We start from the raw sequence: 25,172 nt of genomic DNA, 5'->3' as shown, positions 1-25,172 counted from the left end.
TTACTTAGTCACAACCAATCAGATCGATTCACTATCTGTAGTAGCTGTCTGAGAAGTGTGTGTGGTTGTCGCATTATTACCAGTGTCTCTCTGTGCAACTCTCTTTGTTTCTTGTCTAGTCAAGTTTGTTCCACGCCTCTCGATGTGAATAAATAGTTCTTCTTATTTGTGTCTGCGCTTTGGTATTCAACCTTTACCACATGACATATATGACTCGAGCAATATCTTTGGTGAATAGGATGTTAAGAGAGAGCATACTGCACATGCAAATGAAGAGCAATTTATGGCTATATCCGCAGACAGTGCATTCTTAATCAGTGGCTTTGGCCCTTAGAATACTTAATCACATTTTTAATATATCTAATATAATATATGCCTTCATATATGCACAACACACTGACCAACAGCGGGCAGCAGTCTGTTAATGCAATCACGCAATTTTATCTTAGTAAATCAGGTCCCTTATTTTTTATTTTATTATTACTTTTTTTCAAATATTGTTTCAAAATTAAAATGATGCAAGTATGATTTAAAAAGAGTACTGATAAGTGTTTTTTTCTTTTTCCTTTTACTTTTTACATCAGCAACACACACAAAAAATGTAAAAAAAATAAAATAAAAATACTAATATGGTATACTATTTTTTAGAACAGGTCACTGTGCTCCTTGGGGCTACCTGGCCCCCACATTTAATTTTTCACTTAAGTCCTTCCCTATAGGTTGACATACTATATGAATATCACTCAACAATAAATTATTTCCCATAATTGATGATTGTAGATGATTTGACCATTTGAAATTTTAAAGCATCTCTAGGACTTTTAACCTTTGTCAATTAATGCAACTGATCTTCGTAGAAAATATTTTCAATGCTTAAATCACAATTATTTGCTTCAACATCAGTTGTCAACATTCTTCACAAATTTTAAAAATATGAATCTACGGGGGAATCTAGCATTACAGGACTCTGATTCAAAATGGAGCAGATAAAACTAAAAGTTTGTACAAGTTTGGCCTGCTTAATAATTTCCAGCCTAAGGTTTCAGTTTAAGTAAAGCCTCGGAACCTTGCAATGCATGCTGAGTAAAACACTAAATTGGTTGGTCAAAAATATACTGCAGAATATTTATTTTTCTGTCTCCGAACTAAACTCCCTTGAACATTGAGGAATAAAATGGGCAAAGAAGTAAAATAAACAACCAAAATAATATAGCCTGGAAACAAATGACCATTGGCTTGTAATATTATTAAAAGGGTGTTGAGGTTGATGGGAAGAAAGTAAGGGAGGCAGTGAGAGCGATGGAGGTTGCAGAGAAGAGGAAGGGTGGGGGTTGATTGTTGCTGGAGAGTTGGTGGTTTCAAATTTCTCTTTTCATTTCTGCACTCACATGCATTGAGCCTCTCTTACTTTCTCTTTCTCTCATATCCTCCCCTGACCACTGGTGTTTCTCTGCAAACAAGCCCCAGCGTGTTGTAGGCGGTTGCTACAGACAGGAGTGTCGAAAACAACAAAGAAGAGACGTGCCGTGAAGTGAAGGGGGAAACTAAGGAAGGTAAGCACAGCAGCACATGTTCTTGCATATTTGAGAGATCAAAGCGACGAACATGCATTTTATTTTTTTTGCCTTTGGTTTTGTGCATTGAGGTTGGCTGACGTGCACGTTACAGTAAGTGCATTTGTGGGTGAGATCAAGCTACACATGGCTGCTGATGTGACTATGTGATTACTGAGTAGTTCTAAGCAGTTTCAGAAAATCCTTATAAATGAAAAGATGCCTTGAAGGATTCATCCCCAACAGTGATGCGCTATACATTGATGTTTTAAGGTTTCATAATCATTAAGAGCACAGTGCATGTGTTCTACACCAACTTGTTGGAACAGCTTTGGCAGCTTTCTCTGGCCACTGGCAGGCTGCAGGTGGACATCAAGCATGGATAACTTTGTCAGTTAGTCATGTTATGAAGCTTTTGGAAACCTGCACGAATCTATGTTTGCGATGATGACATTTTTCATTGCATAGGTCTGGATGTGGTTGAGCATTGCTCGATTCCAGTCTTACTATTCTCCGTTAAAATCAGGTTCTATAGCGACCACAATGCAAGAAAACAATGAATAAATCTAAATTCCTCTCTTTTTCTGGAGTTGCCAGGTCTAAGATCATAGACTGATCCTTTGCCTGTGGGTGGTCTGACTAGGTCCATCTGACCAAGATCCTCTTTCATCTGCCAACATGTTAATTTAAATAGGACACGTAAATACAAATATACAATAAAGCTACCAAAAAAGAAAAAAAAACATTTATTCTTGTATATCTATTTTCTAACGTCACATGTATTTGTGAGTTTAGGAAAGGAGCATGACTGGGTGTATCAGGGTTGGATCATGTGTAGGAGTGTGACAATATATCGATATCGCGATAAATCGTGATACTTTGTTTCCCGATAGATTATCGATACGTCTACGTAGGTATCTCAATATTTGTAGTTAATATACAGCCACGCTAATGGCTCCATTGTTCATGACTTAATGAGCAATTACTTGGCGGGCCACTAGGGGGAGTGCCTCATTAGAGTGGTGGGAAAATGGACGGAAGTCTTCAGGCAAAGAAGACTCATGAGCTTAGTTTTTTTATTATTATATGTATTATTTATTTTTATTAATTAATGTATTTATTATTTTTGTTATTGTTATTTATATATTATATATATATGTATATATTATATTATGTATTGATATTATATTCATATTTATGGATATTATTTTCATTATATTATGATTTATTTTTATTATTATTTATTGATATTTATTTATTTTATTAGTATTTTATTTTTATGTATTCTTCTTCTTCTTCTTATTATTATTATTATTACTACCATATTTTATGATTAATTTGATCGTAGATTATCGTGGATTTATGACCTGAGCAATATATCGATGATCGAGGTATCGTCATATCGCGAGATAATTGTTATGGTGAGCCTTGTATCGCATATCGTATCATATCGTGAGGTATCCACAGGTTCCCGCCCCTAATCATTGTGTGCACATGTAAGTGCATCTGTGTATGCTCAGGCAAGTCATAGCTGCTGATACGACCAATGGGATAACACAGGGGTTCTCAGAGGTTTCAGAAAATCCTAATACATGAAAGGATATCTTGACATATTCATCCTGTGTCTATGTTAACTGTGTGGTGAGGAAATTGATGGTTTAGGGTTTCAGGATCACTATATGAGCACAGCGCATCTGTTCTGCACCAACTCGAAATAGCTACGGCAATCTTCTATGTCCGCTGGCAGATTGCAAGTGGACATCAAACATTGGTCAATTTGTTGGTTAGCCATGCCACGAGGCTATTGAAAATCTGCACGAGTCAAGGTTTATAATCAGAAAATATTTAATAGCACAGTCTGGATGCGGTGGAGTATTGAACGGTTCCCATTCTACCATTTTCCTTCAGATTTAGGTTTGACAAACACCAGTCTTGGTCCAAGAAAACAATGAACAGCTCATTTCAGTGAACGGATATGTTGTTTTCCCAGTACTCACATCCTTTCTTTAACTGGATTTGTCAGTTCTCCGAATTTAGACAGATCTTTGCCTGTAGTGGGTATAGCTGGCCACAGATTGTGTAGCGAGGACCCAGAGCATGTCGGTTTTAATAGGACGATGTAGATTGTATGCTCCACCAGCGTTTCAACTGTAATAATTGTGAAGCTCAAAATAAGCTTGTCCTCATTTCCAGGGCTGTGGGCTCAGCAAGTGAATCCAAGACCGGCTACATCAAAAATATATTACAGCATTTATTGATCTATTTAACACTGTAATGACCTCATGATGGCTGACAGAGACTGTGTATGGGTCAGATGTAGCATAATGCCCAAGTATGCTCTTTTGGGTTTAGGTCTGGAGGTTGACTGAGATAAAACCTCCTACTACTTTCCCCTGAAGAGCATCTTTATTGTTTTGGCAGTATGATTTGGGTCATTATCTTCTGGCAGGATTTCTTTAAATTGGCAGATAGCATTTTGTAGCCGTTCAAGGTCATTTTTCTACTGATGCCGATGTGTTTCATAAAGAAAAATCTATGAAGAAGCAGCCAGGCAAGCCACTGACTTTCACAGATGTTCTTGTACTCTTGGGAACACTAGCAGTCCTTTTCTTTCTCAAAGTTTTAGCCTTGGGCGAGAGGTGGGTACACCCTGAATTTGTGCTGAACTAATCACAGAGTCAATGAACAGCTACTGCCAGTCAGTGTGCCTTTTTCTATTGCCTGACAGCGACAAGTTCAGGACGCAGCTTCACCGTGGCAAGTATCACCTTATATCATTGTTTTGCATCAAAGAATTAATTTTCTTAGTTTTTGTATCGACCATACGCAAAAACAGATCGCTTTCAAAGTTGCTAATGTTGCAAAATTGTGCAACAAACGGTAGCCAGGTATGATGGTCAAGGCAGAGTGGGATGAACAGAACAGACACGCACACTCAGTGTGTGTGTCCCTCAGAGATTGGCTCACCGGACCCCTGGGGTTTGATTGAAGCCAGGTTGCAAACCACCGCTATAGACTAATGACTTCTCCAAGAGATAATCAGACAGGAGTCAGTCAACCTGAAGTCCAGTCAATGTGATGAGATTGGAAATAATAAATGTGGTTAAAGGGACAGTCAGTAAACCCTAGTGCCATCTAGTGGTGAACTAATAATTAATTTATTTAAAAAAACGACGGTTTATATCAAAAGTAAACAAAAAAATAATATGTTTTATCGCTTAAAAAATATAATTGTAGGTCTCGTAATCACTAATTATATTACATGCCTGTAATCACACCTCACTAGAGCTGAGATGTTTCGCCGCCATCTTCCTGCTATGGATGTTCAAAGGACAACTTCGCGAATGTAGTTAGACTGGGTGGGGTGCTTGCATCGAGTGTTGAACCCAATGTTTCGACCGCAGTTTACCTTCCACAGCTGGTGGAGGTGGCTGTCAATGAAGTCCCGCCGGCGAGCGACTTCTCCTCACCAAATGCATTAGCACTTCTGTACTTCTCCCCTCCGCAAATCATATTCAAAAACTATCAAAAGTCACATTATTTTTGATTTTATGGACGGGAGCCACCTCCCAACATTGCCATCGTCAGGCAACAACAACGTGAATAGAGTACAAAAAACATATTCTGACTGTCGTTCTAAAATTTTGAGAGTATGATTTTGGCATAAGTAGGGATGGGCACATACATAGTGAAGATTGATCACGTCTTTCAAACAGACATATTTTTATGGAAGTCGGACTTGTACTGTGACTACACGTCTGGTCCCCGAAACAGAGCAAATTTATCAGGTAATCTGACAGCGCGACTGTCGTGAAAGACAAAAAAGTCGCGTAGTTTGAGCTCGGCATTAGAAACATCAGATGATGTGAAACATTTGTCACACGAAACAACTCTGAGAAGACATATTATTATTATTATTATTGTTGACTTGCATAAAGCAACAAAAGGTTATCACAGCAGCTCTAAAATCCCCAATTGATGGTAAAACAGATTGTAAAAATACACATTTTTAATCCAGTTGCTGATCTCCTTGGGAGTGGCTGGCCTGTGAAATTGACAAAAGCGCACACAGAATGCTCAATGTGAAGAAAATCCTGTCTTTACTATCAGTTACCCAGTGGAGAAAGATCAGGCACAGAGGGAGGGTTATATCTCTGTGGACTAAACTACAATAAGTAAATCATTTAGAATTGAGTCCATGGGTGGACACCTTAGAGCAGGGGTGTCAAACTCATATTAGCTCAGGGGCCACATGGAGAAAAATATATTCGCAAGTGGGCCGGATCGGTAAAATTGTACATAATTTTTAAAACGTTGCTGTCAATTACATGCAGAGTTTCGCTATTTGTGGGCCAGCCCTAAATTGTGGGGCGCATCTGTACAAATATTGTCCCAAATTTTTTTTGCATAAACCTGTATATTGTTCACTGATTGTGTGCCGGGTGCCGTTACTGAAGTTATACGGACGCTAATACTTGTCACATGTGTGTCTTATTCAGCACGTTTGTGTTTGAATCATGTTTTTATTTTTTAAACAAACTAACTTTAAATTGTGCTTAAAATAACGACATTCAGAGCAATTCCATGTACAAGTTGCATTGCTCAACTGAGACTTACTTGTGTAATTAGGAATTTATAAGCTTTGATTGTGGCCGGCTGATTAATTGGGCCTACATTTATTTATTTATTACACTTTATACAACCATCTCACGGGCCGTATTAAACCCCATTGCGGGCCTGATCCGGCCCCCGGGCCTTATGTTTGACACCCCTGCCTTAGAGGCTGTCCAGAAAAAAAAAAGAAAAAGGGGGGGGGGGGGGGGGGGGTTATGAATGTATAATGTTTTCAAAAGACCTCCTGGGTGTTCCACAGTACTACTGGCAAACTCTTCTGTGGTGAGAGGAAACCAAACTTAGGTAAAGTTGTAAGAAAGAAGGAAAGAAAGTCATCTGCTTGATGTGTGGTCATTGAGCTGTAATTGAGAAAAGAAAAAGATAATTCTTGCAAAAACAGATTGTTTCTCTCTCTCCCCCACTTGTTTAAATTCCTCTCATTCTAGCCTCACAGACATTGGCATCCACTCAACCAACTGCTTGATTGGGTTGGAGTGGGTATGCAGCGGGAAAATGTGAATTACATTTAAAAGTGATGGAGGGCAGGGTTGTTTCATGTGAGAGGAGGAGTGGGGGAGCCGGAGAGAGCGAGAACTTTGGAGGGAAAGAGAGTGAACAGATGTGGGTGTGTTTGTGTCAGCTTGGGTTTGTGCTGGCTCGCCTGGAAGAATTGTAAACACACAAAGAAACACATTCCTTTTCTTCAGACACACAAGTACATGCAAGGGACAAATGCACAAGTGTGGGTTTATAAAGTGCAGAATTGTGAATTATAGTAGAAAATTGTTTCTAATATACGTTATGTTACTACATGGAGCTTTTATACAGAAGCCAGTCACAGTTCAGTGATTTAATAACAAAAACAACTCGGCCTTAATCTCTGATTTCTTGTACTGTGGAAACTTGTCACACCTAGTTTCAAAGCTTGCACAGGTATGAGTAAAGGTATGTAAACTACTCTGTCTCTCACTCAGGTTGTCTGATTAATTGCCGCTGAATGAATCCACAAGCAAACTAATCTTACTTCAAGAATGAATGTTTTATGTACAGTACTGTAGACTAGCTCAAAGGGGCAAGATTGAACAAAAAGCCTCTTTTCAACTCTGAATGACATGGTTTAGTGCTTCGGCTTTTTCAGAATTTTGCATTACATTATGTTTAAAAGTAAATGTATTGATATGGGGAAGTAATATTGTTAGGTTTACCGTTTCAGTTTGTTAATTGTGTTAGCGCACCAGCCAGTGGTTAAGTTGTGTCGTTGCACCACTTAGTGGTTAATGTTATTTGCGTGTGTGGAAATAGAAGAAGTCAGAAACCGGAAGTAATTGCTCTCAATGAGACTAGCGGACAACTCCACTCTTCCTTTCTGACAGTTCTTTGTTCAAGCATCGTCTGTAAGTGATTTAAAAGAAACTTTGCATACTAAGCATGCAATGCTTAGATGTATGCCAAATTGTAGATGTTTGTCAATTTAAAACTGCTAATGCTAATCGCGATCGCTAATTGCTAGCATATGCTAATTACGTTTGTTGTCCTATTATTATTTACGTGTATGTAGCGCAAATGTCAATTGTATGTTTCTTGTTGCAGTTTCACAATATAAATAGCCAACGTCACTGCTACTGCCTCTGGTTGAAGCAGGTTTGCAGTTTGCACATTTCTGTGCACTTTAGTTTGTTGGCAAGGCAGGAGCAGTCTGGAAGCTTACAGCTCCGTCCACACTTGCAGGCCATAAGATCCAGAACAGCCATTGGTGCTGGGGGTCCTCGAATTCAGTCTATTATCAGCATACCTGTAATAAATGGAAGATGAAAGCTACAAATATCCTAGCTATTTATCTATTTGCTATTTTTAAAGCTTAACATTTTATTATAATTTACAAATTAGAAACATAGCCTACCAGTGTCATCAGTTTTCCACCCGTGCCCGTTTAGCTCTGGTATGTATGGCTGTGTTTCCAGGCTGTGCCTCCAAACTGCTGCTTGGTAGTTGGTTTTCTCAAATCTTTTCTGTGATACTTTTTCACACAAGTTGTTGACTTCTTGCAGTGTTGCTTCAAAGTGAATTATATCTTCTTGATGATTCTCTTCTAACCAAGGATGGAAGCCTTTCCCATGCTAATCTCAAGAAAGCCTCAGAAGTTTGTGAAGCCTTACTGCGCGATTATACTTGTGACAAACAATAACCCCTGAGATTGAACCTTCAGCTATCACTCCTGCTTCTATGCAAAGGTCTCATACACCAGCATCTGCAAACCTTTTTCCAATCGTTGCCATGAAGGCAAAGGCAGTATGAAAGACTCCCATCCTTAACATGATGCTCTTGAATGGCTCACGGTGTTTCCAAGTGATTTCAACAGCTTTTGCATACAATGCCTGGTCAAAAACAACAGCAATATTGCTGAGCTGCAGAGATTTCATGATAGTTAAAGACTGGCGAAGTATCTCATTTATTGTTTATAACTGTGTAGCAGGTGCATTGATCGTTGCAAATAGCCTATACTGCCTTCTTGTACTTGTATAACTATAAGGTTATCAATGATAAAGATAATATTTGGAAAGGTTAATCAAGTTACAATATCTAAATATAAGGCTTTTAAAAAAAGACTTGGACTAGAATATCCACTTATGGTGGTAGCAAGTGAAAACTTTAACCATATTCAACTATTGATACCCCAGTCACCTCTAATAGTGGAATAATATTTGGATATTATACATTTCCTGAATTGTTACAGTCCTGTGAATGTTTTGGTTTTTATTATTTGTGTCAGTGTCATTGCTGCTCCTCACAATGTTCAAATAAATTAACAGTTTAGGCGTAAATTGTAGGAACATAATTGTTGTTGACACTTTGAAGAGTCCATGCGACCTCAATTTTTGTTCGACAGGTGTAAACATGGGTTCAAATGAAAGCTATTAATTCACACTTTAAAATGCTACAAATATGCTTGTCTAAAAGATAGAGAAGCATCTGAAAATAAGCTTTAAATAGGATATGCACCAACGCCAAGAATCCAATTTGTCAAATGGACAGATTAAATTCATGTGCTGATAAAGGTGACAAAGCTACTACTTAGGACGGGTTATCATATCAAAAAATAATCTATAGACGTGTACCTTTAAAAAAAAGGTTACTAGATTTTGCCACCTTGAGTGGTACCGATAAGTCCAATTTTGGACTTTGGCCCATGGACTATGTGCATCTGGACTCCATGGAGTTTGTTTATGAATGTTTAGCTGCTTTGATAAGCTAGCCCTTCGACTAGCAAGACCTTGACAAATATAGTTCGGGAAACGGAACACTCAAAACATTATTTTCTATTATTGCATAAATGTGTGTGAAATATGCTCTCTAAAATTAAACAATTGTTTGAAGAAAAGAAAAATGACATCTTATTTCGTTTTGTATCAAACACATTTGTCATGGATGAACAGTGTGATGGAAAACAAAATGATTCTGAACTCCATCGACCAGAGTACCACACCACATCTCATGGTAGTTTCAAAATGGGTTTTTTGTGTTCTCTGCTCAGACTTGAAATACCATTTGGACAACAATTACCATTGAAGGCAGAAATCAAGATATTTTGAGTGCATTAGATCGGAACCCGCAGTCCTGTCGTGACAGGCAGACGTGCTAGTAAAGAGGCTAATACACTTCGGCTCTCGAATTAGTTGACATCACGGCTCTTCTTGTGTCAAGCAGGAAGGTATACTTAGAGCACAGATCTCCACACGAGTGCTAGTCACGCCTTGTATGGAGGGTAGGAAATGTAAATGAAGACTCATGGAACTGTACATCTGCATTTTGTCTTTTTCTGTCATAACATAAAGTAGACATGCTTAGGACAGAGCTCATCCGCTTCCTTGAAAAAGCTTTGGAAGAGTGAAGCCAAATTCAGGGAAACCTGAAAACATTTGGGTTAGACAATTAAAAATAATTGACAAAATAATGTACAGTATTTACATTTTGATCTGATATACAATATACCAGGGGTCACCAATGTGGTACGTGTGGGCACCCATTTGTTATTTCAAAAGTGTATATCAAAGTCCTGGCCTTTCATACTAATTACTAGACAATACAGTAAGTAGCTCTCAGCTTCAAAAAGCTTGGCAACCCCTACAACACATGTGGAATATTTTTAGATTAACATGAGTGTAAATTCAAACAAATAATTAATTAATTTACAAATCCTTTGCTTACAATAACTGCATCACCAAACATTTCTTTCTCTTTTGGGATGCTCTTCCAGGCTTCCATTAGAGTCTTTTTCTGTTTAATAGCCTCACCCACACAACATTTAGGCATTAACGCATCACATAAGTTACATGCAAAATGGTTGAACAAGTTGCCATAATTTGTCAAGCATATTTCGTAAAATTTCCAATAGACTTTCAATGACACAATTTTCCCGAAGTGAATGTTGACCTTTCTTCCGAAAATAAATATGTGAACCTTTAGATCAAGCAATGATCAGCCTTTTTTGTTAAATAGCTCATCGCAATATTTTATTTTTTTTTGTAATGTAGATGAAAATTTGTAAATGGTACTTAATTTATATAGCGCTTTTCCACCTCACAAGGCCCTCAAAGCGCTTTACAGTCGACTACTCATTCACCGGCTGATGACGCAGCATCAGAAGCAACTGGGGGTTCAGTATCTTTGACGTGGTCACAATAGACCCACAAACTCTGGGTTGCAAGACAACCACTCTACCAGTGAGCCACGCCGCCCCAAAAGCAAGGGACATCGGTTTTAGAAAGACTCCACTGTAATTTATTTCCCTTGTGCTATGTAGTATCTTTGTTTTTCTGTATTAAAAATAATGGTGTGTCAACAAATTACAGTACAAACAGTAAATGTGAATCTTGTCCACTCTCTAGCGATCATACACTAAGGTGTAACCCACAATTTAAACTCATTGTTATCAAAACATTGGCTGCACTTTACATCAGAACATCCCTCTAGAATACACTGTTGTATTGACAACTTGACTAAGCAATTTGACTGTAGACTGACTCTGACTCCACTAACTCTGTTGTTGATGCACACAGCCGAACAAAATATATAATCCAGTACATACACTCTACCGATTCATTGGCATGCCCTACTTCCAGCCACCCTGACGCCACTGTCCCTGTGCAAGCCATGTGAATCAGTCAGCTTGAATGACAAATATACAAATGAACACATAAGTAATAAATACTTAAGGTATCAACATTATACAGATAAACATATTTTTCCTCACAATGAATGGCTTTAGGGGGGCATTTCTACAGGTTTTACGTACGTCGTTGGCATGGACAAGAGTCCGTATACACGTGCTGACATGTTTTAGTTAGGGTGTGCCTGCAACACTACTAAAGTTTCTTGCGAAAAGAAGAAAAATCACCGTTGTTTGTAGACTTTTGCTATCAGCGTTGTAGTGGTCACTTATTGATGAAGTATTTCATGGCTGAAGATTAAGCAAACCAGGCAGATAAGCTTGTGATTAAATTCGGTGAACATTCTGCTTCCTATTTTGCCTGAAAGAACCTTTTCTTGACCTAATTTGCAATGGCGGAGCCAGAGGGGGGGCCGGGGTGGCACGTGCCCCTGCTGAAATGTGATTGGACCCAGCAGACGCCAAATGATTGACATATCACGGCACCGGCGCAGTGACATCGCACGCCTGGCCGATGCAGCCTGCCAGCATTTTTTTCAAGCAGACGCCTACTAATTGTTATGCCCCTCCTCAACAGTGGCTGGTGCTACTTACGACAAAGCATTATAATCCACCTCACTAGGAGTCTGGAGAAGGAGAATCATCTGTTTTAAGGAGCAGTCTCCTGAGTACCGAGAATGCATGTTGGCGTTTGGCTATATCATGTTTGTTTGCCTGTGAGACGTGAGTGACTGTTTAAAATAACTTTTATGTTCAGATTATGGGTGTCAAAATTGTCGCATTATTATCTCGTTAACTTAAAGAGCCTTTAACGGCACTATTTTTTTTTTAACGCTCGATTAACGACCGCTCCTTATTTGGAAAGCCTCTACTCAGGGAATTCTAGTCACCACGCAGTAGAAACGTCCACGTCAAAACTACCCAATAGAAATGCACTGGAGCTAAAATACAGTGTTTAAGGGGCAGAATATAGGTGGAGGAGCCATTTGGACTGTGTCTCACCACTACCACCCGTGCCTTGCTTTGAAAGAACGCACTCGTTTAGCCGTTGCGTTCGCACCGAGCACCAAGAGGCATCCATGGGCACTCTGAAACCCCTGTGAGAGTAAAGAGCCGAATGGACGCCGTCTTGACAGTTGGAGTGAGCACAAGCCTATTTATCTTTAAATGTGAGGCGTATTTTATACAGCATCTCCACAAAATATCTCATCAGGGTGAAAGTGAAACTACCGATGTGTTCGCTGTAACAGTAGAGCGGCCTCAGCTGCGTCTCGCATCCGAGAACTTAACAAAATAAAAGCGTCCGACGTCATAAAAAGGAGTCACTATAACACAATTTAGCAGTAATAAATTAAATGATACTGCCTAATGTGTGGGGATTGGCGTCAAGTTATATTTTACAATTTTAAAATGTGCAGAAACTCGCAAGTTACTTATTGTTTAAAATTACAGAGCTATTAATATGAAAAGAACACATCGGTCGTTTCTGGTTCCTATGCAGTAAAAATTCGTCATTTTACAATGCACATCCTATTTCACTTCACAAAATAAAAGCCTAGAGCGAATGCATATATTTGTGGGGACTGTGTTGTATTTTACAGTTTTAAAAATGTGCATAATTTCACAAGTTACTTCATGTTAAAAATTAGGCAGCTCCTAATATGAAAAGAGAAATGCATTGAGCTTTCACTATTGTCTTACAAATGCAATTATACCATGTTGTAGTGAGAGAAAAATGACCAAAACAAATCAGTCACGCTTTGGTTTGGTTTTACAGTACAGCACATATTTTATTTTTATTTTTTTAAACTTTTTTACTTGAATTGTTATGAAATTACTCTATCAATGAATTTTAAATTTTTTTAATTGAATTATTATGAAATTGCTCTATCAATGACTAAAAAAAAATAAAACCATATTGAAATTGGGGGGGTACATTTTATTGTAAATGTAGGTATAAATTGAGATATAAAATGTGCAATTAATGTGTGATTAATAGTCAGTTAATTATTGAAGTAATGCGATTAATTATGATTACAAATTTTAATCCACTGACAACTCTAGTTCAGATAGATTGTTTTGGACGGACATCAATAAGCAACGTAGTTTTGTGCAAGGTAAAAATAAGTATGTTGTTGTTGTTATGCAATACAATAGCACCCTCCAATGGTTGAAAGTTCAAACCGACACTAACTGACGTTTGCATTTACAGGTAGAAGGGGAGGATTTATTAACATGATTATTAATTAATCACATTAATAAATTATGTGGTTGTAAATGAAGTAGTAGTTGGAGTAATAAATTTATTTTTCATAGGGTGTGTGGAAAATGAAGTTTGGCACTTCGACAGGATCTTTAGTCATACTGTAATACAAATTTGCATTATGTTCATATTATAATGTTATGTTGATAAAAGTACTGTAATTGCATGAATACAGTATCTGCATGTGCGTGCAAGTTCATTCAAGTTAAACAGTGCTGAATTATTATTATTTTGTACATTTTATACATTCTTAATAAACGGCACATTATGTGCAAAAATCTCCCCTGTGCTTAATATGTACTTAAATATATTTGAACATCGATAGAGACTCCGATTGAAATTAATTTTCATGAAAACAAATTTGGCATCATCTTTGGATGAAGTATCCTTGCCCCGCCCCCCCCTATTTATAAAAGTCTGGCTCCGCCACTGCTAATTTGGTCTTGCATTTTGAATGATGACATTTGAGAAGAGAGCTATGATGTGATGTCTGCCATCTAGTGGCGAACATTGTTATTACATCTTAAAAAACGATTAGTTACAGAAAACATTTTTTCTTTTAATTTTCAAAAATTATTATCCCTCGGGGAGTTCTGTGGGGGGTGCTTCGGGAGTACGGGGTGCCAGACCCCTTGATACGGGCTGTTCGGTCCCTGTACGACCGTTGCCAGAGTTTGGTCCGCATTGCCGGCAGTAAGTCGGATTCGTTTCCGGTGAGGGTTGGACTCCGCCAAGGTTGCCCTTTGTCACCGATTCTGTTCATAACTTTTATGGACAGAATTTCTAGGCGCAGCCGAGGCGTGGAGGGGTTCCGGTTTGGTGGCCTCAACATTGCATCTCTGCTCTTTGCAGATGATGTGGTGCTGTTGGCTTCATCAGGCCGGGGCCTTCAGCTCTCACTGGAGCGGTTCGCAGCCGAGTGTGAAGCGGCTGGGATGAGGATCAGCACCTCCAAATCCGAGACCATGGTCCTCAGTCGGAAAAGGGTGGAGTGTCGTCTTCAGGTCGGGGATGAGATCCTGCCCCAAGTGGAGGAGTTCAAGTATCTTGGGGTCTTGTTCACGAGTGAGGGTAGGATGGAGCGGGAGATCGACAGGCGGATCGGTGCAGCGTCTGCAGTGATGCGGACTCTGTATCGGTCCGTCGTGGTGAAGAAAGAGCTGAGCCAAAAGGCAAAGCTCTCGATTTACCGGTCGATCTACGTTCCAACCCTCACCTATGGTCACGAGCTGTGGGTCGTGACCGAAAGAACGAGATCCCGGATACAAGCGGCCGAAATGAGTTTCCTCCGCAGGGTGTCCGGGCTCTCCCTTAGAGATAGGGTGAGAAGCTCGGTCATCCGGGAGGGACTCAGAGTCGAGCCGCTGCTCCTCCGCGTTGAGAGGAGCCAGCTGAGGTGGCTCGGGCATCTGGTTCGGATGCCTCCTGGACGCCTCCCTGGGGAGGTGTTCCGGGCATGTCCCACTGGCGGGAGACCCCGGGGACGACCCAGGACACGCTGGAGAGACTATGTCTCTCGGTTGGCCTGGGAACGCCTCGGGATCCCGCCGGAGGAGCTGGTTGAAGTGGCTGGGGAGAGGGAAGTCTGGGTTTCCCTCCTGAAGCTGCTGCCCCCGCGACCCGACCCCGGATAAGCGGAAGAAGATGGATGGATGGATGGATTTTCAAAAATTAATCGAGGGCTACTTCGAATGCTCACATACCTGGTCTTCAGGATTTAAGTCTAAAAATCGACTTAGTCAGTTTCCACAAAGAATTATTTATTTATTTTTGTATGTATGTATGTATGTATGTATGTATGTATGTATTTATTTATACAGTCTGTTTTGGGTCATTATCCTGCAGCAGTCGACCATTTAATCTCCAAATTAGTTTGGTAACAACTTGTTAGCTGTTAGTAATGTGCGCCGCAGACACCAAGCAGGCGATGTATTAATTTTACGCTACATAACAGCTTTTGTTGAATAAGGCATGTCTTTGGCCAACAACCTTTTGTAGGGCATTTAAGAATTTAAGAAGACAGCAGTCATAAAATTCAGTCTATTTGTGCAAATTCTTGCCATAGCTAAATTAAATAATAATAATAATAATAATAATAATAATAATAATAATAAGACTAGTACAGGTACAGTATGTACAGAGCTCATAAATGAGTACACCCCAGGTTTGTAAGAACACCCTTTAGTTTCTTTTCTATGTGATACTATACTACAGAATACTCCCACAAATGTGGGCCTTTGATTGCATACAAGATTTGGTAATTCATACCCCCCTGTAGCAGTAGTTCCATCCATCCATTTTCTTGACCGCTTATTCCTCACAAGGGTCGTGGGGGCTGCTTGCACCTATCTCAGCTAGCTCTGGGCAGTAGGCGGGGGACACCCTGGACTGGTTGCCAGCCAATCGCAGGGCACACAGAGACGAACAACCATCCACACTCACACGCACACGCACACCTTAGGACAATTCAGAGCGCCCAATTAACTTGCCATGCATGTCTTTGGAATGTGGGAGGAGACCGGAGTACCCGGAGAAGACCCACGCGGGTACGGGGAGAACATGCAAACTCCACCCAGGAAGGTCCGAGCCTGGACTCGAACCGGAGACCTCAGAACTGGGAAGCGGACGTGCTAACCACTCGACTACCGTGCCGCCCATAGCAGTAGTTTTTAAATTAAATTTATTAAAGTACATTTTGCATTAATAAGTAGACATCGAGCAAAAAGACTGACAACTTGTTAATTCCAGGCCGAGCAGACGTGTTGCTGTCCAAAACAGTCATGGAGGTCATAAAAAATACAAGAAATGGTCGTTTTTTCTGTGGGATGCATACATTTTTTTTTGCATTAATTTAAATAGTTCTTATGTTCATTGAGATATTGAATGAAAACTCTACATTTTTCAAAGAGGGTATATTCATATATGCGGAGCACTGTATATATCAAGTAAAAGAGAATGTGTGAGTGCTGGTTTTTCCCACCAGAGGACAGCATGCGTCCTCTGGTGGCTCTGTGCCACCTTCCATCAATTGAATGTGAAAGTCAGTTGAATTTGCCAACTGGGACAGACGTCTGTTGTCTGTGTCATTTGTCCTACTGCTGAGTATTTCTGAAAACAGAACAGCAGGTGATTTATAGGCAGCACCTTCTGCAATTGGAATTGCATGATAATATTTACATTGTATCAAGACCAGACATGGGCCTGTATAAGGTCAGAGCCCATCCAGGGGAAAAGAACTAAGAACTTGCTTAGGATACCATGGCCACTCTGGACCTCGGAGAGTAATTAACCCACACTAGGGCCTGGAGTATTAAAGAAAAAAAGAGAAACATCAAACTTATGTTTGGATAAAGGTAGTTTTTTTTTTTTTTTATTAAAACTTTGGTTTCCATATTCATCACCTTTTTCAGGTATCCCTTGCATAATAATTTAAGTAGTCGCTTGACATCATCATTCTTCTTCTTCTTCTTCTTGCTTATCTTATTTAAAGGGATACTATACTTATTTAGCCATTTTTGACAGTCAAACATTAATATTTTTATAATATATTTTTATAACAATATTTTTTATTATGATAAATTTGATATTTTCATATTTTTCCATGTACAATTAGTACCTTTTAAAACATATTTTGCAACTTGCTGTCGACTGAAAATGACATCACAAGGTCTCAGGTAACCAATCACAGCTCATCTTGTGAATGTCACATGTCCAAACCTAGAAAACAGGTGAGCTGTGATTGGTTACCTGAGCCTTTGTGATGTCATTGTAGTGTTGTTCCGATACCGTTTTTTGGCCCCGATACCGATACCCAGCTTTGCAGTATCGGCCGATACCGATACCTAAGTTTTTTTTTTCCCTCAACATGAAAAAGCTGTCCTGCCATTGGTTCAGAGCATTCAAGGGCCAATTGGATATCTTAGATCGGCATGCAGTGAACATGTCACATACCAGTGAATGTCGTGCACGAGCAAGACAAGATGCTGCATCCAAAGTCCTATATTAGCGTTGGAATTAATGGTATTGGCATGGTACTTGTGAGTACTCAACGATACCACTGTTTTAATGCAGTATCGGCACCTCCGCCGATACCAGTATCGGTATCAGAATAACACTAATTTTCAGTCGACAGCAAGTTGCAAAATGTGTTTTTAAAGGTACTAATTGTACGTGAAAAATAATGAAAGTATCAAATTAATTATAGACAAAATATTAACTTTTTATTGCTATAATGGGCTAAATAAGTGAAGTATCCCTTTAATAGATCAAACACTGGGACGACTTCTACAAAAGTGCAGGCTCAGTGATTGATGCAACATTGCAATGACCACAATAATATAATATAAATATGTATTTATATGTACATAAGGTCATACTAAACTACCTGTCATACATTTGTTGACAAGACTACTTTTTCTTCTTCTTCTTCCATTTCGTCTTCTAACTTTCTTTTAGTGGTTGGCAAATTCTTTATGTGCAGTACTGCCACCTTCTTCTGCTGAAAAATACGGTGTTGTTATTTATCCTTACATAAAGGGACAGTAACATGAAAAATATACATTTTGCAGCGTTTATCCATATTTAAATGCTAATTCCTCACCAAAAGCGTCACCGAACTAGTGTTTTTCTTCATTTGCCCCTCTATGAGAAATTCTAGGTCATTCTGCTCTCCAAGAACCAGCTCCTCCCAACCCGAGAAAACGAGTGAGTACTCACTCTATGATTTCATCAGGTGCGGATCCACCCCCGCACCGCCTATGCGGACTAAATACACGCCCACTTTATCTGAAACCTGCATGCTCACAGGATAGTGATAAAAGTAGCCTTTATCAGTAAATATTGCGTCAGAATGAATTCAAAGCAATCAATTATCCTTCACATTTGCAATGCCAAAGTGCAATGACAATTTTCCGTCTTAAATTCCTAGAAAGATGTCGTGGCTGACACTGGGTGTAAACTACAAGTAAAATTTCTGAACCTAACTGAATGAACTGTGTACTGGTTTGCACGTTCACCATCTGAGGAGAAGGTCCTGGGTTAGTGTCCCACTCAGGGTACCCACCCCCGTCGCTTTCCCTCCTCCTCCACTACGATTTCTTGTGGCAAAGGAACCGTTTTGTTTCAAATGTTTATTGAAGAATTGAACATCCATCCATTTTCCACAAAAAAAGACAGTTGTGCTGCAAGGGCTGGCTGGTCTTGTGTGGCCACTCAGAGCTCGAACGCAGCGCTCCAGAGTTTTGTGGGTGGTGCGCGCTCAAGAGGGGCGCGGCAACCACACGGGGAGAGGCGGGGTTTTACTGATCCGGGCGTTTTACTTCCGCGTTAGAAAAATAGCCAGAAAAATACCTAATATTTCATTTAAAAAATGACATTGCCATGGTGTCAAAGGATTTAATCATTATATGCCTATAGTTAACTGTGGTTAGGGCTTAAAATAATTCACACTGACTGCGGAACGGACGCTATGCATTTTCCGTATGGTGGCCTTACGGACGCCGCAAGGATAGAACGCATTCAAGTCTAATGCACACCAGCTGCGGTGCGGTGCGGAAGGTTTCCGCAAGCGTTCTATTTCTTCCAGACTCCCCATGCGGATTTTCATGAAGCTAAAGAAATTATACGAGCCGGACAGGAAGTCGGGCGTCTCGTATCAAGGTAAATCCGATATATTTCAAAATAAAAAACGTTTCCGAACTCGGGTTTTTTTGGGGGGAGGGAAGCTAGCTAGCTACATAGCATGACATGGTTCGGACATTTAAGACAAAAAATGAGCTCAGAATAAACTAAACATGACAAAATGACACTATTTAAACACAAAACGTATTTGCCCATGGTAGAATAGCCATGCTAGAAGTCCCAGAAAAAACATCCAAAAAGGATATTTATGTGACAACAGGCAAGCGTGGCTATTGTTTACAAATAGGACTCTATATATCCATCCATTTTCTTGACCGCTTATTCCTCACAAGGGTCGCGGGGGGTGCTGGCGCCTATCTCAGCTGGCTCTGGGCAGTAGGCGGGGTACACCCTGGACTGGTTGCCAGCCAATCGCAGGAACTCTATATACATGGTTGTTATTGCGTGAAGTCAACTCTCCAGTGTGAACCCCACGTGATCTTGTGGTCTGTCGGGTGCAAATTTCGATGTGACAACCGGCAAGCGTGGCTATTGTTTACAAATAGGACTCTATATACATGGTTGTTATTGGGTGAACTCACCTCTCCAGCGTGAACCCCACGTGATCTTGTGGTCTGTCGGAGCAGATTTACGGACACGCAACACACGCGGTGTGAATTGCAGTCCGTGCGGAAGCCGTACGGAAAACGTACCGCGTCCTTTCCGCAGCCAGTGTGAAATGAGCTTTAAAATACTGTGATACATTCCCTTTAAAGATGAGTTTCTGAGTTCATTGTCCTTGTTAAGTGTCTTTTGCACCAATGTGCTCATTTGTTGACTCACTAAAGTGGTGTACAGTGGATAGTTGTTCACCAAGCGACACGCCTCTTCTCCAGTTTGAGCAAATGCACAAATACGCAGCATACGTTCCAAAAAAGTCATACGGTAAAACGCTTGCGAAAGAAGCGAGGCGGAACGCTTCGATTTTGGTGTGAACTCAGCATAAAGCATACTGTATATGTTTTCCTTCACTTAGAATACAAACTGAGTTAGGGTTCATTTGGTTTTTAAATAACCAAAAACAATAAATAGTAATAATAATAATAATAATAATAATAATAATAATAATAATGATGATGATAATAATAATAATAATAATAATAATAATAATAATAATAATAATAATAATAATAATAATGACTTAAATGAATAACTAACTAACTAAATGTGCACAATTTCCTAATATGCAATTATCCCTGACATGATTTACAGAAAAAAGTACTGCAGTTCAATATCCTGTATGTTTACTGGCCACACTATCAGCAACTAATTAAAATTAAGGGCTTGTTTTTCAAAGAAAATGTTGTTTATTTTTTCTCTCTATGGAGATCGTGACCTCAAATTACTTAGCCGCACTCTAGCAGAGAAGGAAGGGTCTGTTTGCATAAATACAGTATTTGCTGGGCCCTTGCCCTCGGCCATATCAGTCTGCTAATAGAAGACTTCCAGAGATGTCACATGGTGGTTATAGGCTGAATTTGGATCAGGTGGTTGGGATGACCTGGAGTTTGTGACTACTGCCTCTGTTCTAACTCATAAAGATGTACAAATATGAAAGTCCTCATTTATTTGTTTCATTCCTCTCCTGATGATGAACAATCCAACTTTCCTTACAGACTATATATTCCCACAACATGCATTTCACATAGATTTCATGACTAAAAATTTGGGAGTTGTGGCAAGATTTTCTAAAAGTTCACACAAATTGATTTTGAGGTATTTTTTTCAAAATGAAGCAAACACTTTCTAATACTGTAGTCATAACAGTTGGTGTTGCAGGATAATGGAGACAGTATGTATCAGTAATCACAAGCACAGACAGAACATGATGCACGCTAACGGTGAACTTCTCATATCTACCACCCTCAAACATCGAAAGTGGCTTCCTAGCCCCCAAAACAGAACCTAAGAGAAGATCACGAAGTCCCGGAACTCAACTACTTCCTGCTTGCCAAGGCAGAGAAATAAGTACCGTCAGAATCATTAGTGAATCATGTCAAAGCAGCACTGCTAAGGATCTCAACCAAGAACATCACAGAGACCACCAAGGCTAAATAACTATTTCATTGAGGAGCAATTTTACAAATCAGTGACTTCATTTGTGGAGCAATTTAGTAATTTCTGGGAGCAATTTTCTGCATGTTAATTCCAGGGACAAGGTTTTTATTAAACAATAATATGACAATATAATGGGTAGTTTGGGGCTGCAGCTGTTTATTCCAGCATTTGAGTATCCAGAAAATTCTATATAGGAATCATGGAATCTTCAGATAAACTACATTTATACAAATACACCATTTTTCTTGGAAAATGCTTATTGTCAGTTTCTACCCGCTTATTCAAGAAATTTTGGGCATAAAAGACAAAAGCTGTATTTTTGCAATGCATTTATAATGGCTATCAATTCTACGTGGATTTTTAATATTTGTGGGCCAACCCGGTCTCTATCCACCAGAGTTCCATTGTACGCATGCATGTGTACGCATGCGTGAATATACTATAGGCATATTCACACAGACAGAGAGCCATCAATGCAAGCAAAGGAAAAAAAGAGAAAGAGGCTGTAATAGAGCATGTACTGTACTGTCTCAGCTATGAGAGGAATAAATAAGCTGAGTGCTGCATTTCTTTGCCAGAAGGCAGGGAGTGTGTATGTGTGCGTGTGCCCGTGTGTGTTTATGTGACGGAACGAGAGGTGGGGGCTAAAGAGAGACAGAAAGGAGAGGGTGAGACAGGTGAGGAAACGAGCAGCAAGAGGGAGAGGCATGCGGTCTGAAGGAGAAAGCGGGTGGCAGCAACGTGACTCCCTCCCTCCCCTTCTCCATCTTTTCAACATCTCTCCCCCTTTCTGTTCCTTTCTACATCTGTCATCCTTCTGTCCATCTGTTTGTGCTGTCTCCCATACTGTCCGTACATGAGTGATCCAAGGGAGGATGCTGAAGTTCCGTGTGGACAGGAGAGTCAGGTAAGTGGAGGCAGAATGGAAGAGTTAACACTGGGGGGCTGAGGTTGGGACAAGATGTGGGAGAGGAGAAAGGGGAAGCGGGGAGGTTGTTAGAGGAGTGGATGGCTAGACGCTTGTGGGTCAGAGATGACTGCAATGCAGTACCAATCAGAAACATTGCACGGTACGCTGTTGTGTTTATCTTTGAGTGGTGTGCTTTGGTCTTGCTAAATGAATTTGTAAATCATGTGGCTGTGTGGTGACCTACTGTAGCTCAATCTCCTTCACTAGTGGGTTGCTATGACACTGGCTAACATCTAAAACCTGCAAGATTCCGGACCTAAAGGACCGGACTTGGTGAATCCTGGTAAAGAGGTTGTTGAGGGCTCAAAGATGGGGGTGATGGGGATCAGTGGTAGAGTGGTCGTCTTGCAACCCAGAGGTTGTGGATTCAATCCCAAGTTGTTGTGACCACGTCACCGTATCTTTGAGCAACTGAACTCTCGGTTGTTTTTTTGCAGTTTTTTTTTTTTTTTCAATTCTATTTCTGTCTGCTTCAGGAGCTGATATCAATAATTTAATAGGCATTGAGAATATTGGTGAATTTCCAGGAAAACTTCAAGTTTTCGGTGGTGACTAAAATGTCACCCATAGGTTTTAGAGGCATGTTTTACCAGGCGCTTTAGGCCTTACTGATGTTACAAAAAACTAGGGACAGTCTTAAGTGCTTAATGTAAATAATAATAATAATGATAATTATTATTATTATTATAATGGTAGAAAACTATGACCAATCGTGTGAATTTTGATTGCCGAAAGTTGGTGCATTCAATTGCAAGAAATTTAAAGGGACAACATCATGAAAAATCACGTTTTTGGAGCTTTTAGCTGTGTTAAAATCCTAATTGCTCACCAAAAATATGACCATAGTGGTGTTTTCCTCCATTTGCCCCTCTATGAGAAATTCTAGGTCATTCTGCTCTACAAGCGCCAGCCCCTCCCAACCTGAGAAAACGAGCTGTTGGCACTCTTGGACATCATAAGGTGCAGACCCACCCCCCCACCACCTCTGTGGACTAAACGCAAGCCCACTTTCTCTGAGACCTCCATGGGATAGTGACAAAAGTAGTCTATCAGTAAACACTGTCCAAATGAATTCAAAATAATTATCCCCCACATTTGCAATGCGGGGCGGCGCGGTGGCTGACTGGTTAGAATGTCCCCCTCCCAGTTCTGAAGACTGGGGTTCGAGTCCAGGCTTCAGCCTTCCCGGGTGGAGTTTGCATGTTCTCCCCGTGCCTGCGTGGGTCTTCTCTGGGTACTCCAGTCTCTTCCCACATTCCAAAGACATGCATGGTAGGTTAACTGGGTGCTCCGAATTGTCCCTATGTGTGCTTGTGAGTGTGGATGGTTGTTCGTCTCTGTGTGCCCTGCGATTGGCTGGCAACCAGTCCAGGGTGTACCCCGCCGACTGCCCAAAGCCAGCTGAGATAGGCTCCAGCAACCCCCACGACCCTTGTAAGGAATAAGCGGTCAAGAAAATGGATGGCGTCAAGTTGCGTGGCCATTCAGAGGAGTGCTCAAACTCAGTGCTCCAACAGCAGACTGCAGTCGGCTTGCCGGGAATGCGGCAATCACACAGGCAGAGGCCAGGTTTTACTGAACCAGGCGTTTTAGTTCCGCGTTACAAAAATAACCAGCAGAATACCTCATATTTCATTTGTAAAATTACATCGCCATGGTGTCAAATGTAAGATTTAATCATTATATGCCTGTAGTTAACTTTTGGAAGGTCTTAAAATACTGTGGTGTAATCCCTTTAAGGATTTCATCCATAATATCGTCAAAAAATTCAGAGTCAAACCAATATTCAATGCCCATGACCTTCAATCTCTGAGCGGGTGCTGTATTAAAATCTGCCGTCATTGTTTTTAGGATACAGCCATGTAAGCTCAGGGACACTTCAGAAAAACATTGTCAGTTAACACAGTCTGTTGCTTTATCAACAAAGACAAGTTAAAATGCAACCATGAAAAGTGAAAACCATATACCAAGGGGACCCAGGAATGGCTTCAATGGGCCAGAACTCACATGTGATGGGCTGACGCAAAGTGGAAGTGTCTCTAATTGGAAATCAAAGAGTGAAAGGATCATCCAGATTGTTATCAGCGTAAAGTTAAAAAGCCAGCATCTGTAATGGTATGTGTGCTGTCCTCGCGGCACGTGACTATGTGCTGCTAGACAGCCAGCGAACTTAAAGAAAACTCCACACGCAAGGCGTACGTTTCTTGCTTTATGAAGCTTTCTTGCTCTTACAAACACAGCAATACGAATGTAAAAGTGGATAAAAGTAACTGAAACAGAAAAAACAGAAAAACACAGTATGTTACTAATTACATTGTAGACGCTATCATACAAGTAACAAGCTAACTGCTAATACAGCCTGATACAACAATGAAGTTGCAGACATTCGTATGTTCAAATTAAAATGCAACATAGCCTTTCTAACTCAAAATAACCTTATTAATACTTACAAAGACTAATGTCTTCCAAGGCTCAAGTGTTTGGAGCACATTAAACGTGTTTTATGACTTCTACACACCAAACTGAAAAGATTGCGTCCTCCAGAGAGTGGAATTACGTCAAAGCTGCACTATTAGCGACAGATGCTCTTACAATACAAACAAATCAAAAACGCTCCACCGAAGGATGATGTCTCACTCTGACGAATATTCCACATCAGTTTTAGCACTTTACACTAGGAAATACACTGTAATAAAGTAACATATCTTTTAACAAATATGAACTTATTTATAAGTTTTAACATATAACACTTGTAAAATCTAAAAATGAAATAATGCCTTGCCTCTTCACCAGAAGACATGACAGTATGGAAGTGTGCTAGTGCCCATGGCATCAGTAACTTGCACGTCTGTGAGGCCACCATGAATG

At 40.1% G+C, this 25,172-nt stretch overlaps 1 protein-coding gene across 16 annotated transcripts in view; it reads left to right on the top strand.

The window, feature by feature from the left end:
- Nucleotides 1-25,172, top strand: part of plekha6 (pleckstrin homology domain containing, family A member 6) — a 118,458-nt gene that overhangs the window by 12,495 nt on the left and 80,791 nt on the right. For 8 of the 16 annotated variants that reach the window (XM_077530557.1, XM_077530555.1, XM_077530559.1 and 5 more), the window contains exon 1: nucleotides 22,003-22,241. The exons of 1 other annotated variant lie outside the window; for it this stretch is intronic. In XM_077530557.1, coding sequence (XP_077386683.1) covers nucleotides 22,210-22,241 — 32 coding nt within the window. In that variant the 5' untranslated portion in view covers nucleotides 22,003-22,209. Of the gene's footprint in view, nucleotides 1-1,461; nucleotides 1,554-22,001; nucleotides 22,242-25,172 lie in introns of those variants that run through there. 7 more of the 16 variants (XM_077530562.1, XM_077530552.1, XM_077530547.1 and 4 more) reach the window with 4 other exon arrangements.

Source organism: Festucalex cinctus, chromosome 8 (assembly GCF_051991245.1).
Source record: "Festucalex cinctus isolate MCC-2025b chromosome 8, RoL_Fcin_1.0, whole genome shotgun sequence".
Classification (NCBI taxonomy): domain Eukaryota; kingdom Metazoa; phylum Chordata; class Actinopteri; order Syngnathiformes; family Syngnathidae; genus Festucalex; species Festucalex cinctus.
The sequence above is the reverse complement of the archived record's forward strand: the minus strand, read 5'-3'. Positions and strand labels throughout refer to the sequence as shown.